Source organism: Poecilia formosa, unplaced genomic scaffold, assembly GCF_000485575.1.
Source record: "Poecilia formosa unplaced genomic scaffold, Poecilia_formosa-5.1.2 Scaffold31, whole genome shotgun sequence".
In the NCBI taxonomy this organism is placed as follows: Eukaryota; Metazoa; Chordata; class Actinopteri; order Cyprinodontiformes; family Poeciliidae; genus Poecilia; species Poecilia formosa.
In genome coordinates this window covers 2,630,014-2,645,021 of record NW_006799970.1, presented here as the reverse complement: position 1 = coordinate 2,645,021, position 15,008 = coordinate 2,630,014, and the positions used below count along the sequence as shown (strand labels likewise).

Here is a 15,008-nt window from a genome sequence, read left to right as displayed (position 1 = left end):
CTGATTAAAATGCTGATCATGAATGTAAATTAACTGAAACATTAATCGACTCACTAAGTTTTGCTGTAGATTAAGAGAACTCTTGCAGAACGTTGGTCTAATGTTATTTCAACAGCTGCTACGTTGCATTATCTGATTTTAATAGGTTCCAAGATGTTCTTACAACCTGATGTGTACTTCTTGTTTTCTGTGACTAAATCACATTTTGCACAAAAATAACTTTGCAGAATCAACATATTTTATTTTAGCTTTTCTAGCACAACTAGAAATTGTTCAGAGTTGTAAAAATACTATTTTGCAGTAAGTGCTCATAACTCAGCATGCATGAGTTGTAGGATGGTCAAGTCCAGCCTGACCATTAAACAAATACCTTTAACCCGACCTGAGATTTTGGTTGGAGTTCATGGATCTAAAGTCTAACAGTGAGTGAAATATGTTCCTGTCTGTCTTCACAGGGCCTTCACGCCACAGGGCTACAAGACGCCGACAGCGCAGAAAGCGCGGCCCGTCCGAGCTTCTACGACTACGCCCACCTCGGGTCAGATGGGCTCCACCCATTTATCTAGCTCCGCCCCCAAGGAGTTTTACGGGAAGAGCAAATCGAGAAGTCGTCAGACAGAGGAGACCAATGCATCATCTTCATCTTCAAACACGACCAATTCTGAGAGCAACAACAACAAGAAGTAAGTCCGACTCTGTGGACTCTGGTCGGCTTTTATCTGTGATCACAAAGTGAAATAAACGGCTCCAGAGCCGTCTAAATAAAGCTGGCTGTATGAAGTTTCAGCTTTAAGCCGTTACTCTAAGATCTGTGGTGAGATGCTTCAAGCTGCTAGTGATCAAGAAAACCAAGTTGACCTTTTTCTGTGTTTCAGCAGGCAGGTGGACACGAATTCGAAGAACGTGTTTGGGCAACCTCGGCTCCGGGCGTCGCTGAGAGACCTCCGGTCTCCCCGTCGGACGTACAAGAGCACCATTGAAGACGACCTGAAGAAATTGATCATCATGGACAACCCCGGAGAGACGCCACCATCCGACCCGGTAAGAAGCACGCCTTGGCGCCGCTCTTCTGCCTCGTCTTCCTCTGCGCGTCTCTGACCACTAAGCCTGGTCTTCCTCCAGTCTCCCAGGCACACACTGCAGCGCACCTTTTCGGACGAGTCCCTGTGCAGCGGGCGTAGAGACCCCGCCTTCGCCTGCTCCGAGAACCAAACCACCTCCAGCGACGTGCTGTTCACCTGTACGCTGCCCACACGCAAACACTCGAGCTCCTCCAACAACTCCAACCACTCGCATAGCAAGAAGAGTGAGTGTCGGAGCTGATCGGACCTTCCCCTGCCGGGGTTCGTCCTGTAGCTCATCACCTCCTGTCTCTCTCTCCTCTCAGTGCCGCTGTCCGCGTCGGAGTTGTCCCTGACGGAAGTGAGAGACAAAGTTCCTCCTCTAAGGAGGCTCGACCCGGGGCTGATGCCGCTGCCCGACACGGCCAGCGGACTGGAGTGGTCCAGCCTGGTCAACGCCGCAAAAGCCTTTGAAGGTGAGACAAGAACCTTTTTTTTTAAATCACATTATAACCACAAGCTTCAATGCATTGGATTTAAAGTGGAATGAAAATGACGTATGGCTTTCGATTTTTCACATGAAAGCGGGAAATGCCTTTGAGTTCAGCCCCTTTTACCCCGATACCTTTAACACCCGATTTAGCACTTTAAGTCGGGTGTTAAACTTGTTTTTATTTTGGGCTTATGATTATGAATGTCATGAACTGGTTGTGCTAGAATGTATTTCTAAAACCCATTAACAAAATGCTAACAAACAGCTGTTTCTTCTAAAAATGTTCACATCGATTTGTCCCTTAAAGTTTTCATGATTGTTTTTATGATCACAGATTTTGTTGTGTTAATTAGAAATATTTGCAAGGAATTTTGCAATATTTGTGCTTATATGTAACAGTAAATGTGACTTTTTGTTACTCGCCATATCAACCATGATGTATAACCTGACACCAGATAAGACTGAAGAAATACTGCCACCTGCAGGTGAGAGTTAGCATCACTTAAACCCCGTGTTTTGTTTTGGGGGTTTTTTCTTACCATTTTTGCTGAAAAGCTTCCATTAACTCATGGTTATAATTTCACATGGAAAAATGTGGGGATGTTTTCCAACATCACAGAATTGTGAAAAGCCAGAGGGACTGATCGCTCGCATAGCAAAGAGGATCTGGAGTTGTAGCGGGCCACATAAAAAAAGATGGTCGCCCCTTGAGTTGGGTATATATGAGCCTTAAATGCAATCAAGGTAGAGGTCAGAAAGGAAGTATAACACAGGGTATGGTTAAATAAAAGTATCCCAGCAGCTTTGTTCAATGCATTACCTGAAAATGGAAAGAGGTGCAGCAGAAGTTCAAACCTACCAAGACACCATCTCTTTCTAAACCGACATGCAGAAAAGAAAGGAGACCAAGAGAGTTGTCGTAACTCTGCAGTTTGTTTTCACCCCTACACCTCACACCTTACTTATGCTAATAAAGTACATTAAAGTTAAATAAGTATGACTAATTTTGGAAGGTTCTGTGAAACAAAACACTTGGGGAAAAGAAGAGGTCGTCGTCATTCATCGTCATCTCTGTTCCTTTTCTCGGTCTGTCTGCTCTCCCTTGAGAGCCACAAAGCAAACCAACAACTAGCAGACGCTTGATCCTTACCTGCTGTCAGCTCCACCTGTGAAGATCACTGCGCCTCATGTCTACGTAAAAAACAAAGGAGTCTTTGACGCAGCTTTCTGCTGCTGCTCTTAATGATCTTCATCATTTCATTTGTTCTTTTTTTGTCTTTCTTGGTGTGTTTTATTTTTATCCTGTGTCACAATGGGAGAACTTTGTGATGTTTTCCTGTGAAAAGTGTTATATAAATAGATTCTGCTCTCCCATCGCAGCACAAAGAGCCGTCTCCCTGTTCTCACTGATCGAGCCGCAGCTTGGAGCCCCGGAAGTGAGACCGACCGCCAGTCCGGTTCAGTTCAACACTCCTCAGACGCCGCGGACCACGCCGACGTTCAGCGGGTGGGTCTCCTCTCCCTCTAGAGTCACTTCTATTGGAATGGTTAGGGTTTGTAGTGCTGCCACCTGGTGGTAGTTTGCTTTATTGCCTTGGTTCTCATTTGGAAATGCCGTGTCGTAGAAACAACTTTGACTTCTCGTGCTTCGAAAGAACTAAAGATGAAAAGGAAAACCTCTTCAGGAAACTCAGTTTACTAGGAGAACCTTTGATGTGACGGTAACATTTGCTGCGTGTGTTTCCAGAGATGAGGTGCCCAATGACCTGTCGGGTCGGCTCTACCAGCTTGAGGTGATGCTAAAACAGCTGAACAATGATCTGGAGAAGGTAAGACTCGATGAGGAGATAAAAAGAAGTAAATGCAGAGCAATTGTGGAAGAAAACCTGTTAAAGCTGTGGATTTCTTTTTTTTAAATTAGTGTTTTGTTCATTCTTTTACCCTGTTTCTGCTGTGGAATACTATCACAACATATTAATAACACTAATGATATCAAATAGTCATGAATTGAAACTGTCTCAGTTAATTTCTTTTGTTTTAACTCCAAAGTTTCAAACCTTTAAATGCTTGAATTTTACTGTGGGAAGTGTATGAACCCTGTGTGTGGTGCTGGTAGCTGCCTGCAGCTGTTTCTACAATGTATTGGCTCAGGAGTGTTGCAAACAAATTAATTTTTAATATATCAAACATAAATAACTTTCCCTCCCCTAGCCAACGACTCACTACCTTCTCATGGGTTCTCAGCAGGAGCGTCACGTCTTTGTTGTTGTTGTTGTTTTTTTCCCCAGGAGAAGCAGGATAAAGTCGTCCTGCTGGCAGAGATGGCGAACCTGAGAGAAAACAACCAGCGGCTGCAGGAGGAGAGTCTAACGGCCAGCGAGCAGCTGCGCAAGTTCAACGTGCTTTTCACCAACCTCAAGACTGGAAGTGACCATGAGACTCAGCCTGTGACGCAGGATGTCAGCTCCCAACGGGAGTGATGGACCGGAACCAGGCGGGAGGGGCGTGGGGGGGTATATTTAGCTACCCAGTGGGACTGCCTTAAACCAGAGAGTGTGAGAACAGACCACCTGGACTTGTAACATGCAGCTCTCCCAGAGAGTCTGCACCTGTGTGTACTCTGAGCCCCTTTATTTTTCTAAACTGAAGTGAAAACATCTCATTGGACTCGTGATGCTACTATGCCGGAGGAGCAAGCAGGAGAAGACTGTTTTAGAGAACACTACGTCACCTGGAGAGGCCTAATACTGTTTCTGCAGCAAATCAGCCAAAAAAAAAAACAAGAAAGACTGCATCTCCCAGAATGCACTACACATTGTGGAAGCTCTACAGGTATGATTATACAGACGCCTGTGCGGTACGATTCTCATCATCAACGTCAAACTAATATACTAAAGACAGAAGTGTGAGTGTAGTATTAAGCTCCTGAGAGGCACTAAAATGTTTGTGCTTGGTGCGCCTGGCATTTAATTCCTCTAGTGTGTGTGTGTGTGTGTGTGTGTGTGTGTGTGTGTGTGTGTGTGTGTGTGTGTGAAAAGTGACAAACAAACTTGTTTACTGTAATATAAACCGTTCAGGCTCTGTTCTCTGTTAACGAGGATGTACTGTGGCTCTCAGATGTGAACCGAACCCCCGTCGTCGTTCTGATCTGGGATGATGTCATAAAACTAAACTCAGTGAAACAATAACATCGTATTTTCTAGGTTTGACTTCTTGCTTTAGCAGAACCCGATCATCTCAGATCCAAACCCTCTGGATCTTCGTTTTAACCTCAGTTACTACAGTGTGTCTCTTAACGAACAGCCATGACGTTTTGAGTTATGCTTTTATTTTGAGACCCGATCTATAGCGATGTAAAAGATTAAGTTTTATCATTTTATAAATAAGATAAGTTGACTATAAATTATTTCACTTTTAGTTCTGTTTTAAAGGGGGAGGTGTTATGTAAAATTAACTTTTTTGAACTTTATATCATAATGTTATTCCCTCAACAAAAACATACCCGAAGTGTTGCTTTGATTCTTTCGTGCATGTTCTATGAAACCTTGAATCTCTGATGGCAGCTGTTCAGGGTGTCTATAAGTGCTTGGTTTGACAGAGCTCCACCCATTCCCACAGAGCTCCACCCATTCCCACAGAGCTCCACCCATTCCCACAGAGCTCCACCCATTCCCACAGAGCTCCTCCCTGGAGCTGCACTCACCAGCCGAGCTTCAGCCTTCTAAGAGAGGCATAATGAGGAGCACTGTTGTGATGTCGTGCTGAAGGCGGAGGGTCGGGGCGAGTAGCAGCTTCTTAAAGAGACAGTGGCCCAATAACAACAGAGTGGCCCAGTTGTTATTGGGCCACTCTGTTGTACTGTAAAATGGCAGTATGTGCCTGGAAAATACATAATGCCTCCCTTTAAATTGCCAAGCCAGTAAATGTCGAATCAGATTGAAAGACAGACGACTATTTTTTAAGGTAAAACCTCCTTGTGACTTCTCAGGAGAGAAAATGAGCCTAATCCCTCAAAATGTCAACCTGTCCCTTTAATTTGTCAATATGAAGCTCTGTCGCCCTGGACATGTACTGGCAGGAAGCATCTACTGCACGTGAAAGTTCACTGAACAACACTATGTGTGAGCGTGTGTGAACAGGTACCTCTCAGTTAACTAACTTATCGTCAAAAAGTTCATTTATCTCAGTGATCTCATTTAAAAAACGCTGTTTAATACTCAGAGTGATGCATTTTATTCCTGACAGATTTCATGGATGCAACATAAAGCTAATAAAAAAAAATCCAAGTCTCTCTCAGAGAATTCAAAAACAACAATTAAAAAAAAATACAAAAGCTATTTTAATTTCAGAACATTTTCTCCTGGCTACAGTCACCGTCTGTAGGATGCTCGAGTGCTGTAATCAAGCATAGAAATGGAAGATTAAGCGGAAGAAAAAAGTGTGGAAGACATGTCTGAGTTTCACTTTTTGAAATTCAACAATACTCTAATTTACTGAGAGGCTTCGTTTGTGTGTGGGTGTGTGTTTATGTGTGTCCCCATATGCTATAATGAACCCAAATAAACAAAAACACTTTATACGCCCCGCCTCCCTAATATTGTCTACTATAGCTATTTTCCTACAGAAGAGTGTGTTTTTAGGATCCCTGGTACTTTATGGACAATATATCCTAGCAGAGGATAAATCTGAGATATTTCTGATGAAAGCGTATCTGTACTTCTTTACTGAATTTTCCAACCCTCTCAGGTTCTTTGATGCTGTTAAGCGCTAAATCTCCACCATCAGAGACGATGTGCTGCTGTTTATACCGTTTTAGGCGTCCCTTTAATATTTCTGGGTTGAAGGACTTTTTAAAGACGGCGATGGAGCCGACCAGTCTGGAAAATAGCTTAGCTTGTTTACATATAATCTACAAATTTAAGGGCAAATACGGACTTGTTTATCAACAGCTTACTAATTATTCTCCATGAGATGACAAAGTGCAAAAGGCTGTGATGATTTAGTGAGTTTCACATTTTTCCTGCCCTCTCGCTGTTTTGAAACATGACTTGAAATAAGACAAAAGGTTTTCCTCCTGCTTGTCTGTTACGTAGAAGTACAGCTTTAGCTCTGAGGTCACTGACCCTCTGAGGTCCAACACTTTGACCGATCAGACGGCAGCCATTTTGGCCTGGAAGCAGCTTCAGCCCTCATGTCTTCTCATGTTCGTAGTTAAGGACACCATCCTGTAGAAATGTTTTTTTTTTGTTGTTTTTTCCACTCAGCTTTGTGGGTGTCGCTCTAACTTTAGTCTTAATTTCCTGTTTGCTTTTGTAAAACGGTTGCAGTTTCTCATTTTCTCTCTCTCTATATATATATTAACAAATATAAATCATGCTATGAAAAATTTTTAAGCTATTTAAAGCGTACACAACTCCCCAACCCCTGTTGAACAAGGCAGTGATGCATCATTATTGGTAATTTTATTTTAATGTTAAATATTTTTGTAATTTATTTTTCAACCCGTTGGCCACTGTTGCAGAATAGTGAGAGAAGGTACTGTGTTTTAAACGTGCTGTTTTACCTCTGATTTCTGTTCATAGCTGATTTGTTTGATGCCTCTGCGCATCAGGGGTTCTTTCAGCATAAACAAAGCCTTCTGGATTTCTTTGTAATAACTTGTAAATTGTAAATTATGTTTTCATTATTTTATAAAAAAAAATTAAACTATATGAACACTTGTCTTTTTTCAGTCCTTATTAAAAGTTGAGAGTGTATTTTTCCAGAAAATTAGATATTTAATCTAACTTTTAAGATTAAATATCTTTTGTATAATTTGATGAAAACATTTTGGTGGTAAAACTAGAGAACTGCAGACAGTTCAAGAAAACTCATGGTTGCTGGAGAAATTTACACCACATCTGGAAAATGAAAACCAAAGAAACTTCATTTTAGACATTTAAAGAGGGACTATTGGAAAATATTTTTCAAACATTTCTCCATACTTGCCTAACCTGGTAAAAATCAGCCTCTTGTGTCTCCCTCTGGTTTTGGCCGGGAAACTACGGTATTTTTACCGTCCTTTTTCCGCCTTGCTCCCGTATTAATCCTGCATTATACCACAGTTACTGTCACCGCCCTCCCTATTAACGTCAATTCAATATTTAGAAGCATGGCTAACACGGACTGAAGAGCTTCATTCACTTCTTCGGCTGCCATTGCTAAAACAGCGCAGAAAGATGACGTCATTGTTCACAATTTATCCTGTTCGCTGATTGGCCCGCTTTAAATTTTACTGGAGAAATCAATTTCAATGCAGGAGAAAAAAGCCCAGGAGCGCTGAAAGGAGATGGAAATGGCGTTAAATTGCGTAGGAACGACATGACCAGGCTAATACTTCCCCAGACCTACAAAAAGCCTTTGAATCGAGACTTATTTTAAATTAAAGTCAATGATGTGGATGAATCCCCTCATCATTCAGCTCCCTGGAGGCCTGGTAACATGTCATTCATTTGGTCCAGATCGAGACCTGAAGGTTGGACAGTAGCTCTAAGGACTGGGGTTGGACACTCCTGCCTTAATGCATCTAACCCACAAAGTAACTAGAAACATTTTGTGTTTAAGATGACAAAAGAAAACCAGTTACAATTTTTTTTATTTAATAAAAAAAACACTAACATCTTAAGGTTACAGATCAAGTATTATCTCTCCAGCGTTTCCAGCATGAGGAAACGCATTCAAGTCCCAGCAGGTTTGCTTACAGGCCGGACAGCCGCTCTAAGAGCCACACATGAGGCACTCGTCTCTGTTCTCCAGAGAGCAAACCATGGCTGCCTTGTTCCTCTCCTTGATCTCCTGCTCTGAGGTCTTGCTCTGCTGCACCTCCTTCAGCTTCTCCTTGTTCAGGGTGAACTGGATGGGGTTGGCTGCTGGCTTCGTCCTCAGGTAGTACATTCCCGTCTTCAAACCCTGTTATTAAGAAATAAACAATTCAGCCTCCCTGTTCCCAGACGCAGCTGAAGGCAGATATTTATGAACGATTTCTCAGTTTTCTTGATCAGTTAAGATTAATAAAATTATTTTTGATTTGCCAAATGTGAGAACAGCAGCGCGATATCAACTACTTAAGGACCAGTCCTGGTTCCTGACACCAGGAAATTTACACAGATTTCTGTCTCATTTTTGCCAACATTTTGGATCTCCTTCCACAAGCTTCTTGCTTCTTCGGGAAGTTTGGCGCATTATTGACCTCAAGTTCATTTGAAACCCAACGATATATCACAAGGTATGAAAATTCATTATTCTTGCTTTTAAATAACTTTTTCCCTAATGGAGGAAGCTTTCAGTTTGATTCAATATTGAACAGTGAGAATAAACAAGAAAGTTCTGTAAATGTGTGTAAATATCTGGTTTCAAGAGTAACATCTCTCTGGCCTCAGTGGGAGGTGTGACTCGCCTGCTTCCAGCCGTAGAAGTGCATGCTGGTCAGTTTTCCGTAGTTCGGCTCAGCGATGTGGATGTTCAGCGACTGGCTCTGGTCGATGAAGGCTCCACGGTCTGCCGCCATCCTCAGCACGGTCTTCTGGGAGATTTCCCAAACGGTTTTATACAGCTGCTTCAGGTCCTCTGGGATCCCGCTGATGTCCTGTCAAAATTAAACAACAATCTTTATTAGCGGAACCGAAGCTGAGAACGGGTTCGTGTCACGGTGAGCCGACCGTCACCTGAATGGATCCGTTGTTTGCGATCAGCTTGTTCTTCATCTCCTCGTTCCACAGGCCGCGCTCCGTCAGGTCCTTGAGGAGGTGAGGGTTGACGATCTGGAACTCTCCGGACAGCACCCTGCGGGTGTAGATGTTGCTGGTGTACGCCTCGATGGACTCGTTGTTGCCCAGGATCTGGGCGGTGGACGCCGTGGGCATGGGCGCCAGCAGCAGGCTGTTCCTCACGCCGTGTTTGGCGATCTTCTCCTTCAGCAGCTTCCAGTCCCACAGGTCGGTCGGCGTCTTCTCCCACATGTCGTACTGGAGGATGCCCTTACTGACGGGCGAGCCCTCGTATGTCTCGTAGGGGCCGAGCTCTGCGGCGAGTTCGCAGCTGGCCTCCAGGGCGGCGTGGTAGATGGTCTCGAAGATCTGGATGTTGAGCAGCTGGGCTTCGGGGCTTTCGAACGGATGTCGCATCAGGATGAAGGCATCGGCCAGACCCTGGACGCCGATCCCGATCGGCCTGTGGCGCTTGTTGGACGTCTCGGCTTCGGGGACCGGGTAGTAATTGATGTCGATGATCTTGTTGAGGTTTTTCACGATTACCTTGGTGACGGAGGCCAGCTTCTTGAAGTCGAAAGTCCGCTCTGGCGTGACGTACATGTTGAGGGCGATGGAGGCCAGGTTGCAGACGGCCACCTCGTCCTTGCTGGTGTACTCCACCACCTCTGTGCAGAGGTTGCTGCATTTGATGGTGCCCAGGTTCTGCTGGTTGCTCTTCCTGTTGCAAGCGTCCTTGTAGAGCATGTAGGGCGTCCCGGTTTCGGTCTGGGACTCGATGATGGCGTACCAGAGCTGCTGCGCCTTCACCACCCTCTTCACCCTCCCTTCCTTCTCATATCTGGTGTAGAGCTTCTCGAACTCCTCTCCCCAGCACTCGTCCAGCCCGGGACACTCGCTGGGACACATCAAGGACCAGTCCTGGTTGCTCTCCACTCTCTTCATGAACAGGTCCGGGATCCACAAGGCGTAGAAAAGGTCTCTGGCTCTCTGCTCCTCCTTTCCTGTGTTCTTCTTCAGCTCCAGGAAGTCGAACACGTCGAAGTGCCACGGTTCCAGGTACATGGCGAAGGCCCCGGGTCTCTTGTTGCCGCCCTGGTCGACGTAGCGAGCCGTGTTGTTGTAAACTCTCAGCATCGGGACCAATCCGTTGGAGTTGCCGTTGGTGCCGGCAATGTAGCTTCCCGTCGATCGGATGCAGCTCACCGCCACGCCGATCCCCCCAGCGGACTTGGAAATGAGCGCGCACTGCTTCAGGGTGTCGTAGATGCCTTCGATGCTGTCGTCCTTCATGGTGAGCAGGAAGCAGCTGGACAGCTGCGGCCGGTTGGTCCCGGCGTTGAAGAGGGTCGGAGAGGCGTGGGTGAACCACTTCTCCGACAGGAGGTTGTAGGTCTCGATGGCAGCGTCAATGTCTCGCCCGTGGATCCCAACCGACACCCTCATGAGCATGTGCTGCGGCCGCTCGGCCACTTTCCCGTTGATCTTCAGCAGGTAGGAGCGCTCCAGAGTCTTGAAACCGAAGAAGTTGTAGGAGAAATCTCTGTCGTAAATGATGGAGGAATTGAGGCGGTCCTTGTTTTCCATGACGATGTCGAGCGTCTCCTTGGAGATCATGGGAGAGTGCCGTTTGTTCAGAGGGTTGACGTAGGCGAACAGGTCTTCCATCACCTCGCTGAACACCTTCTTGGTCTCCTTGTGCAGGTTGGAGACGGCAATCCTCGCGGCCAGGATGGCGTAGTCGGGGTGTTTGGTCGTCAGGGTGGCCGCGATCTCCGCCGCTAGCGTGTCTAGCTCCACGGTGGTGACGCCGCTGTACAAGCCCTGGATCACCTTCATGGTGATCTGAGCTGGATCCACAAAGTCCGGGTTCAGGCCGTAGCAAAGCTTCTGGATGCGGGAGGTGATTTTATCGAACATGACGCGCTCCTGGCGCCCATCTGGGAAAAAACAAACAAACCCAAGAACCAGGACGGTTTTCTGTTAAATCAAGAACCAAATTCTGCCAAATGGAGCTTTTTCTTCAAAAATAAAACGAAAAAATTGTTGAGATTTTGGATTTATACGCTGTGCAAAGAAGACGCACGACTGAACACCAATTTTAATTAATTGACCATCATATGAATCCAGGTTCTGTTGACAGTAACTTCCTGTTGTAGAGGAATGGTTCCTCTCCACAGTTGCCATATACTTGTTCAGGATGAGGGTTTCCCAGTGTATTCGGCTGGGCTTGGATTGTTTTTTTTTTTTTTTTAATAAACCGGAATAATTTAGATAAAACTGGACAGAGAGTAATTGGACCTGAATCTGTTTACATGCCTGGACTCAACTGGTCAATTTGGTCTACAATGGGATCTGTCACTGGACCTAAATTAGTAGCTATAAGTTAAATTTGCATATAAACTGAACTAGATACCTTAGCCATTTAACTATTAAACTTAAAGTGCATTTATTCTCCTGGCCATCATAAATCTGCTACACCCAGTTTATCTGCCAGAGTCCAAATAAACACAGCAAGGAAGATATTATCAATCATTTACCCAATCCAGTTAATTATCTACAACTTGGCAAACCTTATAAAAGCAGTGGCAAAAAAGGGAACAATTATAAACAAATGTCATCACATTTTCAGCCTAGTAACTAATTTACATAAAAGGGGTTGTAAAAAAATCATAAACCATGTAGTTCAGTGTCTAAAACTGTCTTAAACATGAAAAACAGCATATTTTTTCCTCGATTTATTTAAATAAATTGTGAAGAATCATCCTAGGATTTGGTTTTACACATAATATAAACTGCCAACAGCAGTCAAAACCCTTCTAACCTTACTATTTAAAATCTTTATCATAATAATATCGGGCTTGGGTCATAAACTACGGAGCCCTCCAGGGAACATGGGGCATTTTTTTTTCTTTTGCGTTCCCTCGCAATAATCTACTGATCAGTTCATGCGGCATAATTGATACTGTGAGCCTTTTTTTACGGTGGCCGCCGTACTTTCTGCTTTAATACAAGCTTATAAGGTTTTTCCATGGACTATTGAGTTATTATCGCGGGGCAATCAGTCATCTGATTGTGTCTCTGTTGTGTTCTAGTCTGAATGGTTTAAAGGGCTGCTTTCAGTGCCGTTCCATCTGAGCCTGAACAGACATAAACATGCAGTAAATAAATCGATTTTCAATCAGTTTTCTGCACCAAAGCGTTAATAATAATAAACACGTTTTCACTGAGGCTCTATAAGAGCCATATGAATGAAATAAGTAATTATTGATATGACAGGAGCAGCGGCTTTGACACCTGGTGGTGGGCGTATCGATGTGGGAGTGACGTCATCAGGTATGACTGGCTCTGTATGTATGAGGAAGCGGGTGAGCGAGGTGGTCAGTCCTCGCAAAGTTTGGAGCATGATAATCAAAATTAAATAAATCAACAATTGTGACAGAACAAAGAAGAGGTTTGGTGTTGATTGATACACGGACAGATGAGATTCACCGAGTTAACCCAGTGCGGCCCTCAACCACCATTAGTTTGCTGTGTTTTATAATAATAAAACATGTTTATTATTATTAAAGCTTTGGTGCAAAAAACTGATTGAAAATCGATTTATTTACNCATGATAATCAAAATGGAATAAATCGATAATTGTGACAGAACAAAGAAGAGGTTTGGTGTTGATTGATACACGGACAGATGAGATTCACCGAGTTAACCCAGTGCGGCCCTCTACCACCATTAGTTTGCTGTGTTTTATAATAATAAAACATGTTTATTATTATTAAAGCTTTGGTGCAAAAAATTGATTGAAAATCGATTTATTTACTGTATGTTTATGTCTGTTAAGGCTCAGATGGTCCAGCACTGAAAGCAGCCCTTTAAACCATTCAGACTAGAACACAATAGAGACAATCAGATGACTGATTGCCCCTCGATAATAACTCAATAGTCCATGGAAAAACCTTATAAGCTTGTATTAAAGCAAAGTACGGCGGCCACCATAAAAAAGGCTTACAGTATCAATTATGCCGCATGAACTAATCAGTAGATTATTGCGAGGGAACGCAAAACGTTTTGCGAGGGAACGCAAAAGAAAAGAAAATTCCCCATGTCCCCTGGAAGGCTCCGTAGTAAACCTGGACTTTAAAGCTTTCTAAACCGCCTGTTTCTGTCTAAACCGAGGCCCGGGCCGGGAATCGAACCCAGGACCTTCTTGCTGCAAGGCAACAGCTCTACTAACTGCGCCCCCATTCTGACTTAAATGGATAATTAACCTTCATTTTTGGCGCCATTTGAAACAAAGGCTCATTTCTGGCCAAGTTATCAAAACCAATAGAGCTCAAACTACTTGTCAAAGTGTGTTTGCTGAGTAAATGTAAAACATTGCCTACTTTTTTGTCTTCTATACTAAAGTTTACTGTTAAGTTAGCGTGCTACCTAGCTAGCTCAGACAGATTAAAATCCCTCCCAGTCTGGAAGTACAAATGTTACTGCTAAACCTCCTTATCAAATAGATGCAGAGCCAACATTAGATTCGCTATCGTTCGCTGTTTATCTTATAAACAGCTGATGGCTAAAGCAGCAAAGCTACAAGAGGTCGAGCTCACACTGTTCAGCTAACCAAACTCACCTCTTTTGATCACGAACATCATGATGAAAGGTGATGTTTCCCGTCTCCTGCGTTAGCGGCAGACACAAGCAGAACCTCTTCTCGGTGTCACGGTGTGCAGGCAGACGCAGGACCCCTCAGGTTTGCAGGATAGAACCGCGAAAAGCTCTCAACTTCCCGCTAAAGATGTATTTGTAGGGAAGGCAGAGACCCTTGGCACGGACAGGAGTTTGGACCAATCAGCAGCGGGAATCTACGTGACCACCAATCTGCACGTGAACCAATCGCAGATCTTCTTCCGAAGATCACGGAAAAAAGATGGCGGGAGTGTAATGTATTACGAAATCTTTTAGTTTTCTTCCGTCCTTCACGAACAAGAATATTCAGTAAAGCAAGAGCACACCATCAAACCAGCAAACATATAGTTAGCTTTTTAACTAACTTCTAATAAAGAAAGAAAGAAACAAAGAGGAAAAAAGAGCACATCAAAGGTCAATACTCTATTTTGGATCTTAAATAAAGCCAATTTTGCATATATACAGGGTGGGCCATAAGTTTCCATACATAGGAGAATGTAAAATGTATATCAGTTTTATTTTTCAGATACCCAAGAAGATGCGTTTGACAAAAGAGCAAAGAATTGAAATTATACTGATGGATGGACTGGGAAGCAGTTGTATGGTTGCACGAAACTTTTAACAGAAAAAAAGGAACAAGCATCACACACAACTGTGGCAAAACTTATTTGCAAGTTTCAGAAAACTGGAAATGTTGCAGGTCAACCACAAAGTGGTCCAAGATGTGCAGCGATTTCACGGAGTCCCACAAAAATAAAAATGGTTGTCCAATATAAAATGTTTATTTTTTCTATGTATGGAAACTTATGACCCACCTTGTACATTATTCGACCAGAGGGTAAAAGTTTAAACTGTGTCCACGATGCGTGGGTTGTGCAGAGAGGTTCCTAGGAACTAGAAGTGACAAGTCAATTCAGTTAATATCCATTTTTAAAGTAATATATAGTCAATGCAATTATTTACAGCGCAATTATATAGGACTGAAATGCAGTTATTCAGGTGAAAAACCACCTTCTGTTAATTATTAAT

The 15,008-nt window shown here is 43.7% G+C and overlaps 2 protein-coding genes across 3 annotated transcripts in view; one reads left to right on the top strand and one right to left on the bottom strand.

Moving 5' to 3' along the window:
- sipa1l3 (signal-induced proliferation-associated 1 like 3) overlaps positions 1-4,851 on the top strand; it is a 76,356-nt gene extending 71,505 nt beyond the window's left edge. Inside the window, exons 18-24 of one of the 2 annotated variants that reach the window (XM_007549475.2) lie at positions 456-683; positions 879-1,041; positions 1,123-1,306; positions 1,388-1,537; positions 2,935-3,061; positions 3,302-3,383; positions 3,843-4,851. In XM_007549475.2, the coding sequence (XP_007549537.1) occupies positions 456-683; positions 879-1,041; positions 1,123-1,306; positions 1,388-1,537; positions 2,935-3,061; positions 3,302-3,383; positions 3,843-4,034 (1,126 nt within the window). In that variant the 3' untranslated portion in view covers positions 4,035-4,851. Of the gene's footprint in view, positions 1-455; positions 684-875; positions 1,042-1,122; positions 1,307-1,387; positions 1,538-2,934; positions 3,062-3,301; positions 3,384-3,842 lie in introns of both variants that reach the window. The other variant, XM_007549474.2, reaches the window with a different exon arrangement.
- Positions 4,852-8,170: 3,319 nt separating this feature from the next.
- On the bottom strand, positions 8,171-14,149 carry LOC103136300 (ribonucleoside-diphosphate reductase large subunit). Its single transcript, XM_007549473.2, has 4 exons — positions 13,924-14,149; positions 9,258-11,239; positions 8,990-9,178; positions 8,171-8,502 (listed from the first exon to the last, which is right to left on the bottom strand). The coding sequence occupies exons 1-4, from the start codon at positions 13,943-13,945 to the stop codon at positions 8,311-8,313; spliced, it is 2,385 nt and encodes a 794-aa protein (XP_007549535.1). The 5' UTR covers positions 13,946-14,149; the 3' UTR covers positions 8,171-8,310.
- Between the last annotated feature and the right edge of the window lie 859 nt (positions 14,150-15,008).